General features: G+C 40.7%; 2 protein-coding genes across 3 annotated transcripts in view; one reads left to right on the forward strand and one right to left on the reverse strand.

Annotated features, from left to right (window-relative positions):
• The window catches only part of nox4 (NADPH oxidase 4), a gene marked incomplete in the record, with an annotated part of 29,530 nt that extends 22,421 nt beyond the window's left edge, over positions 1–7,109 (reverse strand). Inside the window, 4 exon segments of the mRNA XM_014008001.1 lie at positions 1,353–1,437; positions 1,673–1,783; positions 6,633–6,728; positions 7,023–7,109. Coding sequence (XP_013863455.1) covers positions 1,353–1,437; positions 1,673–1,783; positions 6,633–6,728; positions 7,023–7,079 — 349 coding nt within the window.
• A 44-nt stretch (positions 7,110–7,153) lies between these two features.
• naalad2 (N-acetylated alpha-linked acidic dipeptidase 2) overlaps positions 7,154–15,333 on the forward strand; it is an 18,594-nt gene continuing 10,414 nt past the window's right edge. Inside the window, exons 1-4 of one of the 2 annotated variants that reach the window (XM_014007998.1) lie at positions 7,154–7,237; positions 12,773–12,896; positions 13,299–13,410; positions 14,243–14,429. In XM_014007998.1, the coding sequence (XP_013863452.1) occupies positions 12,815–12,896; positions 13,299–13,410; positions 14,243–14,429 (381 nt within the window). In that variant the 5' untranslated portion in view covers positions 7,154–7,237; positions 12,773–12,814. Of the gene's footprint in view, positions 7,238–12,730; positions 12,897–13,298; positions 13,411–14,242; positions 14,430–15,333 lie in introns of both variants that reach the window. The other variant, XM_014007999.1, reaches the window with a different exon arrangement.

A 15,333-nucleotide genomic window follows, 5' to 3' on the forward strand; every position in this document is an offset into this window, starting at 1 on the left:
GATACAAGCGGCCGAAATGAGTTTCCTCCATAAGAAACTCTCTCTATGAGCTCTCCCTTGGAGATAGGGTGAGAAGCTCAGTCATCCGGGAGGGACTCAGAGTAGAGCCGCTGCTCCTCCACGTCGAGAGGAGCCAGTTGAGGTGGCTCAGACATCTGGTTAGGATGCCTCCTGGACGCCTCCCTGGTGAGGTGTTCCGGGCACGTCCCACTGGGAGGAGGCCCAGAGGAAGACCCAGGACACGCTGGAGGGACTATGTTTCTCAGCTGGCCTGGGAACGCCTTGGGATTCCCCCAGATGAGCTGGGCCAAGTGGCTGGAGAGAGGGAAGTCTGGGTCTCTCTGCTTAGGCTGCAGCCCCCGCGACCCGACCCCGGATAAGCGGAAGAAAACGGACGAACGGACGGACAGCAGTAGTAGCAGTAAGTAGTAGTAAGTAGTAGCAGTAGTATTTATGACAGGTAAGAAAGAATAAATATACTTTATTACTAGTCAACATCTTAATGTTTCAACTAACTAAAAAGTCTACGTTACTGACTGACTTCAGGTCTGATTTAGATCATTATTACTTACAAATTCTATATTTTCTTGTATATATCCATCTAGATGTTTTACATGATTAAAAAATGAAATTAACATAATTAGATAAGTTCATTGTAAAATTATTAGATCATTTGTGACACAGATCTAGTTGGACTTGCTGTTAATCTAATAGCTGCTATGAAGGCTGTATGGACGCCATTTTTGCTCCTCCATGTTGTCACACATGCTAACAGTGGAGGGGACAGGTGGGGTTCTCTCTAGTGTTATTCAACTATGTCATTTAAATCAGTGGACTCTCTTCTGCTGTTGATTCGATGGGTTGAATCCTAAATAAACAGCTGTAAAGATTTCTTGTCAAAAATACCTGCCCTGGTAGAAAAATATCTTCCACCACAAACTGTGATTAGTCAACCGAAAGCAGATAAAAACCTCACACAGCGAGATGTTTTAACTCAACCAGTGCTGACTTGACTTGAAGTTTGTCCTTTTTTCAGAAACTAGTACATCGCTTTACTTACATTTAATACAAGCTGGGCTTCCCAGAAAAAAACAGGGAACAAAACAAGCATAAGAAAAAGGAGGAAGTCTGAGACCCAGCTGCCTGAGGCTCCCATGATGTCATGAGAGGAGACTCAACAAATAACAACAGCACTCACTCACACACACTTTAACAGATAAAACACACACAACTGGAACATGACATCCCAGCTGGTGCAGCAGGAATGCACAGCCAGCATGGACTGATTTATACACACACCCACACACGCGTAGATGAATGAATCGGCACATGCAGCAGCGATAACTTTTTACCAGAGAAGAGGCAGACAGCGACGCCGCACGCAATATGAAAGGTCTTGCTCTTGTCCAGCAGTCTGCGTGTCTTTTTGGATGATACCTGAGCAAGAGAGTAGCACAGAATTATCAATGTGACTGCAAAAGATACAACTTTTACTGAACCACTTTGTTCTTTACAGATTCCAGCAAAAGTTGAAACATTTAATCTTACAAAAACCCTTTTTCTTCCTCAACAAAAAGCCCCTTGAGGTTGGAGTTCATGAATGTTCTGCTTCATTAGATTACCCCCACACTCACCATCCTGTGATCCCCTCACCCCTCTGTGTTTGCCTCACCATGTGTGTGCCTCGTATGAAGGTGAGCAGAGAGCGGCACATGGGCAGCAGCACCAAACTGCAGTTCAGGTTCAGCACCGAGGCGGACGCTCTGCTGACGCACAGTCCGAGCTGAGAAAAGACAACAAGACAAAACAAAACCGCCCCATGTTAGACGGGCTGTCACGGGAGGGGGAACCGATTAAGACCCTCACTTCAGAGGCTTTTCTCTTCAGGTCTGAATAATTCAGTCAAAGCCAGCTGAGAGCTTGGCATGACTTCACCCCAGAAACTACTCGTGTCTTTCTCAGTGCGTTCGTTCACAGGACGTCACTCGTTGGACTCGATGGCATTAATTACGAGTCGATTCTTTCTGGCATGTTCTTGGTAACAGCTGTGGAGATTTAAATTCAAAATGTCTTAACGAAAACATGAAAACTACTAAATTTAAAAAGGAGAAAGAAAATGCAGGCAAACCTAAATACACATCAGACCTGAACGCACAGATTTTAAAATGAATCAATAATAGTTAAGTTTTAGTGTCAAACTTAAGTCCCGCAGGCCAAATGTGGCCCAACACTGCATTTTTCGAGGCCCGTGAGAGCTTCAAAGGTGTTTAACGTCTGAAAATAAGCTGCTTTCAAGCCAGCAATGACCATAAATTACATCTCTCATAATAAACGTTGATTATTTTACACACAACATGACAGCATGCAACCGCTATGTGGAGGGTTCAAAATTCACTGTGTAAAATTCTCCATTTCACTACATTTTTGCAGGCTATTTTTCTTGTGGCCCAGTTGTACTGGGAAGTGGGAATTTCCTACTTACAAATGTAAATTTAAACTGGAATGCCGGAGTGGGAATTCCCTGTCGAAAAGTGGAAGAGTTCAGAATTCAAGACGGCAGCCACTCGCCGCAACTCAGCAGAGAGTAAACACTCTTACTTTGACTTTTAATAGCATTTCTGTGTTATTTATGTTACATTTTGTCAGTCATACACAGTTGTTTTCAGTGTTTCTAAGAGTACGTGTTAAAATGTTGTTTCTATGCAGGAAATACCACGTAGAGCTCAATTATTGTTTGATAGTGGTGTTCAGCCGTAGCAACGAGACGAGGAACGTGACGTTTCTTGTTTAGCTGAAGTTAAACACGAAACTTCAAAGTTAATTATGAGTTAGACAACCCTGTTCTAGCAGGAGAACACGCTGCGGAAACATGTTGAAGCCCAGATTACCTGAAGTACAGTAATCTGGGAACAATGTAAGGCAGATTTTCTGGTTTTATAAAACTTAACTCAAACAATGGAGCGTAGTTTGGCATCTCAGAAACTCAGGGTGAGCAAACTCTTTCCAGGAAGAACTGTGCCATGCAGATTCTGTCACTTCTCATTTTTTTTAAAACCACTAAAGACAGTGTGTGTGTGTGTGGGGGGGGGCATTTCTGGTGAAATTTGGGGGCAATTTTAAGACAAAATGCCTACCTTTGGGGACAACTGGTGCGTTTGAGGACAAAAGTCGAGTCCCCATTTGGTTTAAATGCCATTGGTGGGTTGGGGGTTGGGTTTAGGACCAAGGTGTGAATTGAGTTTAGGTTAGTTTTAGGGTCAGGTAAGTTTCTGTGAGGTTAATTTTAGAGTATATGGTCAGGGTTAGGCTATAAAGTCTAAAAAACATGAATGGAAGTCAATGGAAGGTCCCCACGGGGTCGAGAAACAAACGTGTGTGTGTTAGGGTTTGACGCAAAATACGAGCTAAATGATCTACAACTGGACGAGCAGCAGTTAGTCAGTCCAGCTCAGTGCCAATCCACCCACTGTTCATCAGGACATAAGAGCTCAGCTGGCTGCACAGCTGACCGAAGTGCTGAAACGTAAGAATGAAGCAGAGATCAGGCCGAAGCTCCAATCCAAATATAGCCAGTTAAGTCGGAAGCCTTAACGTTTAAAAACTTCCTCCTGGCTTCCAACACAGCTTCTTAAAGAACAGCAGCTGAAGGCAGAAACCACAAGACGGAGATCTGATATCCTGCTTTCTTTGCACACACACACACACACACACACACACACACACACACACACACACACACACACACACACACACAAACAGGTGAATGAGATAAGCTATTTGAAGCATTCATGCTTTGAAACACATCTCTCATGCACACATAAAGACAGACACTCATAAACTTCAGCCCTCTGGTGAGGCGTTCAGTGGAACCAGCGGCGTGCCCACACTTGCCCCTTTTCTCCCCTTTCTGCCTCCCACAGAACAGGCAGTGCAACAGTTCACACACGCTGTTCGCTGCCACTTCCCATTGTTTCATGCAACTCTGACGGCACGTGTTTTTCTTCTGGTGCACTGCTGTACGGCATGGATGAAGGTTTTTTTTTTTTAAGACGTCACTTACAAATGCTGCTCGTTGTACTTGTTGCTATTGATCCTGTAAAATTTTTAGATTAATTGTCTTTGTTCTGGATTCAACATTAGGCCATTTTAGGTACATGTGAACATTAAAGGTATTAATGTACCCCTATACCATCAGCGTGGTCTGATAACAGGCTGGTTAGTGCATTTTAAATGAGCGCTGGTCCAGGGAGGTGGCTTTCACATACGCCTTCTCTGTTGCGTGATAGAGCTTTAACCAGTGGTCATGGACGTTACAGTGATCTGTGTTTACAGGCAGTCAGGTAAAAATGTTCCTGAGCCCAGTTATGTCCAGTTCAGAATACACCGGTGTTGATTCTCAGTCATCCAGGAGGTGATGAATTAGAAAAAAATTTAAAGGGATCCCTGATTAGTTGTAACATTAGACTTTATTTGATAAACATATATTTTAACTGTAAAATAAAGACTGTAAAAATGCTGTAGGCTGTTTAGTTTTGTACATTTTTAAAAATATATTTTAACATGGATGGAGCCATTTTATTTATATGCAAAGCATTCTGGGTAAATGATGACGTGGGTAGGTCATCGGTGTGAGTGAGCTATATCCACCCTGAAGGTTAATTTTGGACAATATCTGATGATCAACTCTTTTAAATGAAACCAGAGAGCYTTGACAGAGAGGAGAAGGTAGAAATGACTCAGCCTGTAACTGAAAATATGGATGGAGGACAACAGAGCTGCTTCATGGAAGAAGAACTTCAGCTTAGCCTGTTAGCCTTCGTGCTAGCACTGATGTTATATTGCCTTATATATATATTAGCTAGGTGCTAGTGCAACAAACAAGCTYKWCTGTTGTCCTCCATCCATATTTTCAGTTKCAGYCTGAGTCATTTCTACCTTCTCCTCTCTGTCAACGCTCTCTGGTTTCATTTAAAAGAGTCGATCATCAGATATTGTCCAAGATTAACCTCCAGGGTGGATATAGCTCACTAGCAGCCTCACACCAATGACCTAGTTGACATCATCATTTACCCAGAATGCTTTGTGTGTAAATAAAATGGTCCCGTCTATTAAACATCCTACAGTATTTTTACAGTCTTTAGTTTACAGTTAAAATATATGTTTATTAAATAAAGTCTAATGTTACAACTAATCATGGATCCCTTTAAAACAAATTTAGTCCATAGGTTGATGATCAATTTGCAATTGTGTCTGTCAATGGAGGCCATGTTTGTTTTATGTGCTGTGTTAAAGACAAAGTCCATCAGTCCGTCCATCCGTCCGTCCGACTGACCTATCTACCTACCAAGTCCCCACTCAAATGGCTTCTTTAGATGAGAAGTGAAATGTCTTCTGCCGCAGAACAGAAGTCCAGTTGTTGTTGTTTTTAACAGTTTTTTGGCTCCAGAACAGAATCAGATCTGTTTTTAATACAGTGCTACCTGAGGGCCTACAGGTCACGGGCATCCAATATTGACTTTCAGCCTTGTTCTTTGAGCTCAGAGAGATTTCTCTGGATTCTTCAAATCTTTTGATGAGATTACCTGTAAATGATGGGCATTCAAAGTCTTCCCAATTTGACATCAAAGAACAAATTATTAGACACCGTTTTTCACAGACTGGTTGTCCCTCTGCCCAGCGTTACTTCACTCTCAGCCTCTCTTTTTAAACTCAGTCCTCTCACTGACCTGTTGCCAATAAACATATTTAATTGTAGTTTGCTCCTTCAACTGTTTCTTATTTGTACCACTTAACAGCCTTTTGTTGTCCCTTCCCTGTCTTTTTTTTTTTTTACATTTGCTGCTGTCATCGGATTCAAAATGGTCTCATTTAACAAAAAAGCACAATTTCGCAGCTTAAACATTTGATATTAATTACGTTTCATTGCAAATAAAAAAGAGTGTGAGGTTTGCATTCAGCTTCTTTTATTACACATCACAACTGTTTCATAATTTGAGTTGTGTTAATCATTGCAGTTAGAGTTAAACACCTGACAGTAAGTATAATGCTGAGATGTATTTTAGTGTTTTTTGTGTGCTGATGAAGAACAGCAGGCTCATACCATCTGAACAATGAATTTTGTTCCCTAAGCACAATGAGCATTTTCATTTTCTCACGCACGCTTTCAGAAACCCACACAGCCGCTTCAGCAAAAAAATAAAACCTGTGACAAAAATCCTACCAAATGAGTCAGCAAGCCTCATAACCTGATCCTGACTCTGTTTGTGTGTCCCAGAGCCGGACACAAAATTTATAGTCTGCGCGGAACATGCTTAATTGTAAAGTTAAAAACTTATTCTTGGAAATATTTCACAACCAAAACTTGCAAAAACACAAAAGAAAAAGCAGCAAATAATGACAGATGAAGTCGCTTAAGTGGTGAGGTAAGAGCTTTAGATGCTTTTTTAGACACTTTCTGCAAACTTGGATGCACCAGTTTACAAATTAGTAGAATGTCTCCAAATATGATGCAGATGTTGCGTTTTGCACTTACATTTGAAACTAATTAGGATAAAAATGAGTTATGGTGTGTATATTTTCATGACACACAATCTGGTTTATGGTAACATGAAAAAAAACACAGTGTTCCTCACCCCGAGCATGTTGTAGAGGTAGTGGTACTGCTGTCCTGTGGAGTACAGCAGGTAGGTGCGCAGAAAGAGCCAGGTGTTGGCTCCCAGCCACAGCATCTGCACCCCATGGACAAAACACCCAGTCAGAACTTCTACATCTTCACTGTCACAGAAAGTATCATAAAGATAAACTGTCTCTGAAGACTTTAAACCTTATAGCTCATTCAATAACTGCTGAAAATGGCTGTAAAATGCAGGATCTAAAACATTTGATGTATGAGCAAATTTTCCCCTCAAATTACATGCAAAAACTTTGTAAACATCCCTAAAAAGTAAAGTACTGGCAGATAAAAACAGATGTTAGGAGCTAAAGAGTTAGGTTTTAAAAGTTTTCTGGCAAAGTTCCCCCACCAGGACCAAGTGCTTCCCTCCCTCGTTGGCGACCCAGCTCCGCAACGCCACAGCCATGGTGCGTTCAGGGACCCCGCTGCTGCCCGCTGCCCGACGCTCCCACACACAGCTCCCGGTCCGGCCGAGGAAATGAAGAGGCGTCCTCCCAGCTGCTGTCTGTCCGGCCGGCCGGCGTCCGTCTTCCCGGTACTCCTCCTCCTCTCTGCTCCGTGCAGGTTTGGACTTTTCATCCCCCCTCCTCCTCCCTCCACCTTCACCTCCTCAACAACTCCGAACAGCTCAGATAATTTATCTTCACTCGACTACTTCCGGTTTGACCTTCTGCACAGCTGGCATGTGCTTAAACAAGAGGCGACCTAAAACAATTAAAAGGTAACATTATTTTCATGCACAGGCTAAAAATATTACACAGAGAGAACAATGAGCTTCACTGAGCTGCATCTTCTGTTGCTGCCGCTAGAGGGAGCCAGAGGCCAACATGTGCAGGAGAAGGCTGCTAAATTTAATTAGAGCGTACAAAAAAGAAATACTGTTTATTGCCATTGCAGTTCAGGTTAAAAGAGCAGATTAGGCAATGGCAAAGGTAATAATAAAAATGAAGTAAAAAAAAAAAAAGCAAATGAAAAAAATCTTAAAGTTGCTCATTGCAAACTGTAAAATAAAACATAAAAAAGGTTATCCTGAATTATACCAGTATAATGGTAAACTACTTAGGAGATGTTTTTTTATAAACTAGACGGAACTCACGTTTCAGAAAGTATATTGCAAAATAATGTGTTTGACACTGAATTTAAACTATTAATGTTTGCACAATCGTAGTTTTAAACTAATCATGGATATTACTTTTATTAACTGATGACCATATTTAGCTTTGTTCAACAAAAATCAGAGTCAGGTTTATTGGCCAAGTATGTTGACAATGAATTTGTTTCCGGCTGTTCGTGTCTTTCTAGTATTAACAATATACAAGATACTTTAATTTACACACAATACATAATATAGAGAAAGATACACATTATACGAAGACAAATCAGCACAAAAGCCTAAACTAAACTAATAATAAACCACTATATTGGTTGGGCAAAATCGTATTGTGTGCAATTAATCGTCACCAAAACTTTAATGGATTATTTTTTGGCACTTGACGAGAATTAATACAGTACAATACACGAGCATTTCTACCAGACTAATACAATTAATGCCGCCAAGCAGACTGACTGGAGATTTCCTGTCAGTCCACTCGATACTCTTCTCTGCTTCAACTGTAACAAACATTTTTTTTAAAGTTGTGCAATAAATTTATCATAACTCTGGTTTTACTTGGTCTATCAACACAATTTAAAAATTGATGTACAGTATAGCCTGATGTCTGTACTTTTTGGCACAATTTGGAACAGATTTTTACAAGAAAAAAAAAGAGAGTGCCATGTGACTAGGGCATACAAGCGTGCAGTAACTCCAGGGAATTAATCGTCATATTAATCGTTATTGGCTAAATACCACAATTAATCATGATAAATTTTTTGTAAATATCGCCCAACCCTGTATGTACTTGTGAACAGTCAAGTAAGAAATAAAAACAGCATAATGCAAACTGTGTTAAAAGCTACATGTGAATCACGAGATCTTTAAACTGATTTTTGTCAGACCTTCTGACTGAAAGTGTGATCAAAGTAGTTCACAAATTGAAAAGCAAATATCAGTTCAGGCACTGTCTGTCTGGTATATTTTTCAGATGGCTGAATGTGTTAGAAAACTCTAAGCCAAATGACTGGACACACTGTAGAAACATGAAATAATAGATGTGTTTTTTCTTCCACCTCCTCCCCAGCTGTAGGAGGGAAAGAATATTCAGACTCTGATGAAACCACTTGGGACTCTCTCTTGTTTCAAGCCCAGATCCATGATGGGTTTTCCAGTGTGCTGTGGAAGAACTTGGCTGGTCCTGACCTCAGCAGTCATGTTTGGGTCACAGCTGAACACAGAGACTCCGTCTTGTACCCCAGTAATACTTGGAATATGTGTAGTATTGGATTTTTGCTCAGCACCTACAAATTAGACAGGCAGCCATCTTGAATTGGGTTGACTCCAAAAGTTAACTAGTTGTTGATGTTCAACTAATGATTAATTTCTGAAGGAGTCAAGATTCGTCCACTGGGGGATGATACATTTTCTAATAGACACACATACAGCGAGTAAAATAAGTATTGAACACGTCACCATTTTTCTCAGTAAATATATTACTAGAGGTACTAATGACATGAAACTTTCACCAGATGTTGGTAACAACCCAAGTGATCCATACATACAAAGAAATCAAACCATAAATGTCCAGAAATGAAGTTATTTGTAATAATATGGAATGGCACAGGGAAAAAGTATTGAACACACTTACTGAAATTTATCTAATACTTTGTACAAAAGCCTTTGTTGTCAATGACAGCTTCAAGACACCTCCTGTATGGAGAAATTAGTGGCATGCATTGCTCAGGTGTGATTTTGGCCCATTCTTCCACACAAACAGTCTTCAAATCTTGAAGGTTTCGTGGACCTCTTCTATGAACTCTGATCTTTAGTTCTTTCCATAGATTTTCTGTTGGATTCAGGTCAGGTGATTGGCTGGGCCATTCCAGCAGCTTTAGTTTCTTTCTCTGAAACCAACTGAGAGTTTCCTTGACTTTGTGTTTGGGGTCATTGTCTTGCTGAAACGTCCAGCCACGTTTCATCTTCATCATCCTGGTAGATGGAAGCAGATTTTTATCAAGAATGTCTCTGTACATTTTTCAATTCATCCTTCCTTCAATTATTTGAAGTTTGCCAGTACCATATGCTGAAAAACAGCCCCACACCATGATGGTCCCACCTCCAAACTTCACTGTTGGTATGGTGTTTTTGGGCTGATGTGCAGTGCCATTTGACCTCCAAACATGATGTGTATTCTGGCATCCAAACAGTTCAATGTTGGTCTCATCTGACCAGACTATATTCTCCCAGTATTACACAGGCTTGTCTAAATGTTGTGCAGCAAACTTTAAAGGAGCTTCAACATGCTGTTTCTTCAGCAGTGGAGTCTTGCGTGGTGAGCGTGCATACCGGCCATGGTGGTTCAGTGCATTACTTATTGTTTTCTTTGAAACAAWCGTACCTGCTAATTCCAGGTCTTTCTGAAGCTCTCCACAAGTGGTCCTTGGCTCTTGGACAACTCTTCTGATAATTKTTTTCACTCCTCTGTCAGAAATCTTGTGAGGAGCACCTGGTCGTGGTCGGTTTATGGTGAAATAATGTTCTTTCCACTTCTGAATTATGGCCCCAACAGTGCTCACTGGAACCTTCAGACGTTTAGACCTTCTTCTGTAACCGATGCCATCATTATGCTTTGCAACAATAAGGTTGTGAAGGTCTTGAGAGAGCTCTTTACTTTTACCCATCATCAGATGGTTCTTGTGTGATACCTGGCCATCATTTGGGACTGAACCAGCTGATATTAACTTGCACTGACAAGGGGCAGGCTTGCTTTCTAATTACTGAGAGAGTTCAGCTGGTGTCTTGGCTTTCCATGCCTTTTTACACCTCCCTTTCTTCATGTGTTCAATACTTTTTCCCTGTGCCATTCCACATTATTACAAATAACTTCATTTCTGGACATTTATGGTTTGATTTCTTTGTATGTATGGATCACTTGGGTTGTTACCGACATCTGGTGAAAATTTCATGTCATTAGCACCTCTAGTAATATGTTTACTGAGAAAAATGGTGACGTGTTCAATACTTATTTTACTCGCTGTACAAGTAAAAACATTATCACCTATTTGTAAAGAGGCTGTACAAGGAAAGAGTCCATGTTTACACTCATGTTGCATTTCATTTAAGACACTTTTTTGATAAAAATGTAGTTTATATGTTAAGTGAGAAGTCTTGACCATAACCTCAGAGTACATCAAGAGGATGCTGTGTTACGTTTAAATGCTCATAAACACACACACACACACACACATACAGCTGCTGTGCCCTCACACACACCAGAAAAATAATAAAAAAATAAAAATATTTGAGAATGGTTAATGATGTCAGAATTACTTTACACCTCAAACAACTACAACTAACCTCTCCTCAGCTGCTCATTCAGTTAAACCTCAGTGGAAAAGCATGTTGCTGTGACTTGTGTAAACACAAGTCCCTACATTCCTGAACCCCCCACTGATTCACGCTGCAGCCCATCTCATGAGAGCTCAGTCCTCATCACACAGCTGCTCTGAGAGCTGGGAGGGGCCGGGGAACAACTGAAGGCCTGCGTGTGATGTGGGAAAACACATCTGACTAGAACTCTGCAGGAGAAACTTTTACCTCCACAGAGACAGAATCAAGTAGAAAGTTAAAGGGATAGCCTGATCATTTTTAAAGGGGTGTTCTGTTTAATATTAATCAGCTGAGAGGTCAGTCATAGAGCTACTGTAGTATGGAGGAAGACATTTGCAATGTCTTCCTCCCGGCAAGGCTAAAAGCTAACTAAATGAGGAGCCCTTCTTTATGACTTTTTAAGGCTTTTAAAATGTCTCTTGATTCATGACAGTTGTTTAGTTTGTCGTCGCTCTCTCAGTTAAACATTGCCCTCGAATATCTCCTGAACCACTGAGGAAATCTTAATAAATCTTCAAGAAAGTAATCCACATGTCTACAAGTGATTTATTTAAGCTCAGTCCAATCCAAGATGGCTGCTACAGCTAATCAACGTTAGCCAACACAAAACGCTCTATAACCAAGCTGTGTTTTTCAGAAGCTGAGCTAAACTTTAAAGTGGTAGTTTAGCTGAGAGTCTCACAACACATCAAGCTCTGAGTCTTTGCGTTATGGTTCCTTGTTCTTAGGTTTCTATATTTGAGGTTTTCGTGTTTCTCATTTCTACTTCAGCTTCGATCGTTTCATTTGTCAGATTTTGTTTTAGCTTCTCACACCTGTTGTCTTTCTTAATCAGCTCAGCTGCCTGTACATCAGTCAGTTTCTGTCCACCTACACATCATCGAGTTACATTTCTGTCCTCGCCACCGTGTTCTTGTCGTTTGGTCTTCCCTCCTGATGGTCCTGCCTCCTTCGTACCTTTTACTGCACCATCAGCTTTTTGTTTTCTAAAGTATTTGTAAGTGTGCTTTGTCGTCTTTGTGAGTCTGTGCTCTGGTCCAAATTTGCCACCGAAACCTTACTCTGAGATCAACATTATTATTCAGATTTGATCAGAAACAGCTACAACTCTGTCATTTATTAAAAAGATCTTTTGATTTTTAACAACTGACATGAACGATGGTGGGTGATATGCATTTCTTCAAGAAATAAAAGGTCTTTGTTTTTTTCAAATGAAAGGAATTTGTGCTTATATTCAAAGTTTTATAGCTGTAAACTTGTGACCATTTTTTGTACTTTATTTAGAATAAACATGTGAGCTGAAGGAGCTTGTGTTAATCATGTTTAGCTCTTTTTGAACTCTTCGTCTTTTGCACCAGATGAAAATTTCAGCTGGTGTTTTCTTTAAGGAAACCCTCCTCTGCCCTCATAATGACAAATCCTGAGTCAGCACATTATTGGCTAAGGTGCACAACACAACAGTCAGTGTCCTGGCTCTAATGATCAGCTCCCTCCTCCAGTGTTGTCCTCACCTCCCTCCCTCCCTCTTTCTCTCTATCTCACCCCATCTCACTCTCCTGTTCTTCCCACAGAACACTAGTAAAACAAATTGCTCCTTATCTGTGGCTCTGCAGAGCACGCCTGCAGTGTGTTGGACAACTGGGAGCTGCAGGAAAATGAGGAAGGAGGGCAGGCTGGTTCGTTGGGTCTGGTGGATCGTGGTTGTGACAGCTTTGTTCTTCTTAGGCTTTACCATCGGTAAGGAACAGGAACACGACTTAACACTTACCTGCAGTTTGAGTCAAATAGGTAGTTTCTGAAAACAACAGGAGCTATCAGGTTATGCTGCAGGAAGCCACTGAAATTGTATAGGAAATTGAATAATTGGCAAAGAAAACGTAATTAGTTTTAGATTTGTTCAGATGACGTGCGCGGTCCTGTTTCACCTCGGTGTGACTTGGAGTTTGTCACCACATTGACACTTTTCACATGTTTGTGCTCACAGCAGGTCCACTCATCCTCCTCAACCACATCTATCTTTAACAAACTGGTCATTTTATGGTCATAACATGTATGATAACACCTGCTGCTGTAAAAAAAATAAACATGCTGTAAACATGATTATCATGATGATGATGATTTTTATTTTGTGTGTTGTAGGTTGGTTTGCCAAACCCTCAAATGCAAACTCTGAAAAGCACCAAGATTTGAACAAAAATCTGAGGGAGTTCTTGGAGGAAATGCAGACGGACCAGATCAGAGAGCATCTCAGGTATTTAAAAAAACAAACCTCACTGAACCTGAAATGTCCATTAGTTCCTTCACTCTGAAGCAAGGGGAGTATACTTTAGGAGACCGCAGGTGCCAAAATGCTCCATCTACACCAGTGATTCCCAACCAGGGGTATGTGTACCTCTAGTGGTACGCGAGCATATTACGGGGAAAAATTTCCCAGGTGTGTAAATAAATTAATAAAAATGGGACTGGGAAGTGTAAGTACCTATGATTTCCAAGACAGAATTGTGAAATTAACAAAACAAAATGGAATCCATCATAAAACGAGGAATCTCACTGAATTTGCTCATTTGGGCGAGTTTCTGATGTATTTTGGACAATAAAATGTGTTTTGGATGCTTCTTCCTGTACCTGTACACTTTAATCTTTATTTAGTTACTTATTCACTTTTAAGGCAATATGTTTTTCTTTATGTTTAATTTGAATTGAAAAAATAAAATGCATTAGCATTAAATGCTCTATTTAAGGGGGTTTAAATAAATAATTTTCATTTAATAATCAGTTGTTGTACATTATAGTTTTGAAGAATCATCATTACGTTTGACAGAGGGGGTACCAGTGGTATGACAAAATGGCTCAGGGGGTTCACAAGTGGAAAAAGGTTGGGAACCACTGATCTACACTATAAGAGAACAAATATCTCATTGTCCATTTCTGTTTGTTAGACAGACAGAAGCGTGTCTATTGGGAGAAAACCAATAAACCCTAAAGTCAGAAACAACCGTGGTGCCTAATGCTGGTGTTTTATTCCCCGACGGCTCTGAGGCCTCACGAATCACATGAGTGTCAGGAACTCGTCTTCTTCGCAGGAAATTTACTCGCCTCCCTCATCTGGCTGGAACGGAGCAGAACCGAAAATACGCGGAGCAGATCCAGAACGAGTGGCTGGAGTTCGGGTTGGACTCGGCGGAGATGGTGCCGTACGACATCCTGCTGTCCTACCCCAACAAGTCCCAGCCAAACTACATCTCTGTAGTGGACCAGCGTGGCGAGGAGGTAAACATCTGCAGGGACATCTTCTAAATTAGTCGTGTTCATGTTAATGAACTGCCTGTTAGCAAAATATCTCATGAACAACTGGTTAAATTGTTAAACTTTCAAGAATTAATCCTTGGATGTTCAAGATGTTGCCACAGTTAAATGACCTCATAACAAAAACTGTTATGAGTCTGTTTTATAGATATTTAGCTAAAATTTGGTGTCAACATAGCCGAGAGTCATTCACAACAATTAAAACTTTAGCTTTAGCTTTTGGAGTCAACCCCATTTATCTGGTAGTAAAATATATTTTCCGAGCCACTGGATGGATTTTAAGAAACCTTTCAGATAGTATTCACTGAAAGTATATCTACAAACCTTTGGAGCCAACCCAGTTTTAAATGGCCACCACAGCTGATCAACATTAACCAATGCAAAAATGTCTCTAACTCAGTCAGTTTTACAAATATTAGGCTAAGCTTCGATGTGGTATTAGCTGAGAATCATATACAGTACATACTCTGAACTTTTTGTGATATTGTATGAAACATGAAGTTTGAACTTATAGCTTCATTTGTCAACCTAAAATGATTTTAGTCATATACTCAGATCCTTTTAATTTATATGTGCATCTTGGGTGTAATTTGCAAACATTCAGCAACGCTAACCTAATTTCCCACCTAACGATCCGTGAAGGAAACACTTCATCCCCCTCAGCTCATGCCCTTCTCTGCAGTTTCACAGGATGCAGATTTTCTCACACACTTGAACAAAAACCTTTATTCAGAACAAACTTTCTGCGTGTTTGTGGAGCTAACAGAGTTACAGGCTGCATGTGGAGTTCACAGAATCACACACCTCTCCAGGCTATCTCTCTCTCTCTCTCTCTCTCTCTCTCTCTCTCTCTCTCTCTCTCTCTCTC

The sequence above is a fragment of the Austrofundulus limnaeus genome, unplaced genomic scaffold (genome assembly GCF_001266775.1).
Source record: "Austrofundulus limnaeus strain Quisiro unplaced genomic scaffold, Austrofundulus_limnaeus-1.0 Scaffold46, whole genome shotgun sequence".
Lineage (NCBI taxonomy): Eukaryota > Metazoa > Chordata > Actinopteri > Cyprinodontiformes > Rivulidae > Austrofundulus > Austrofundulus limnaeus.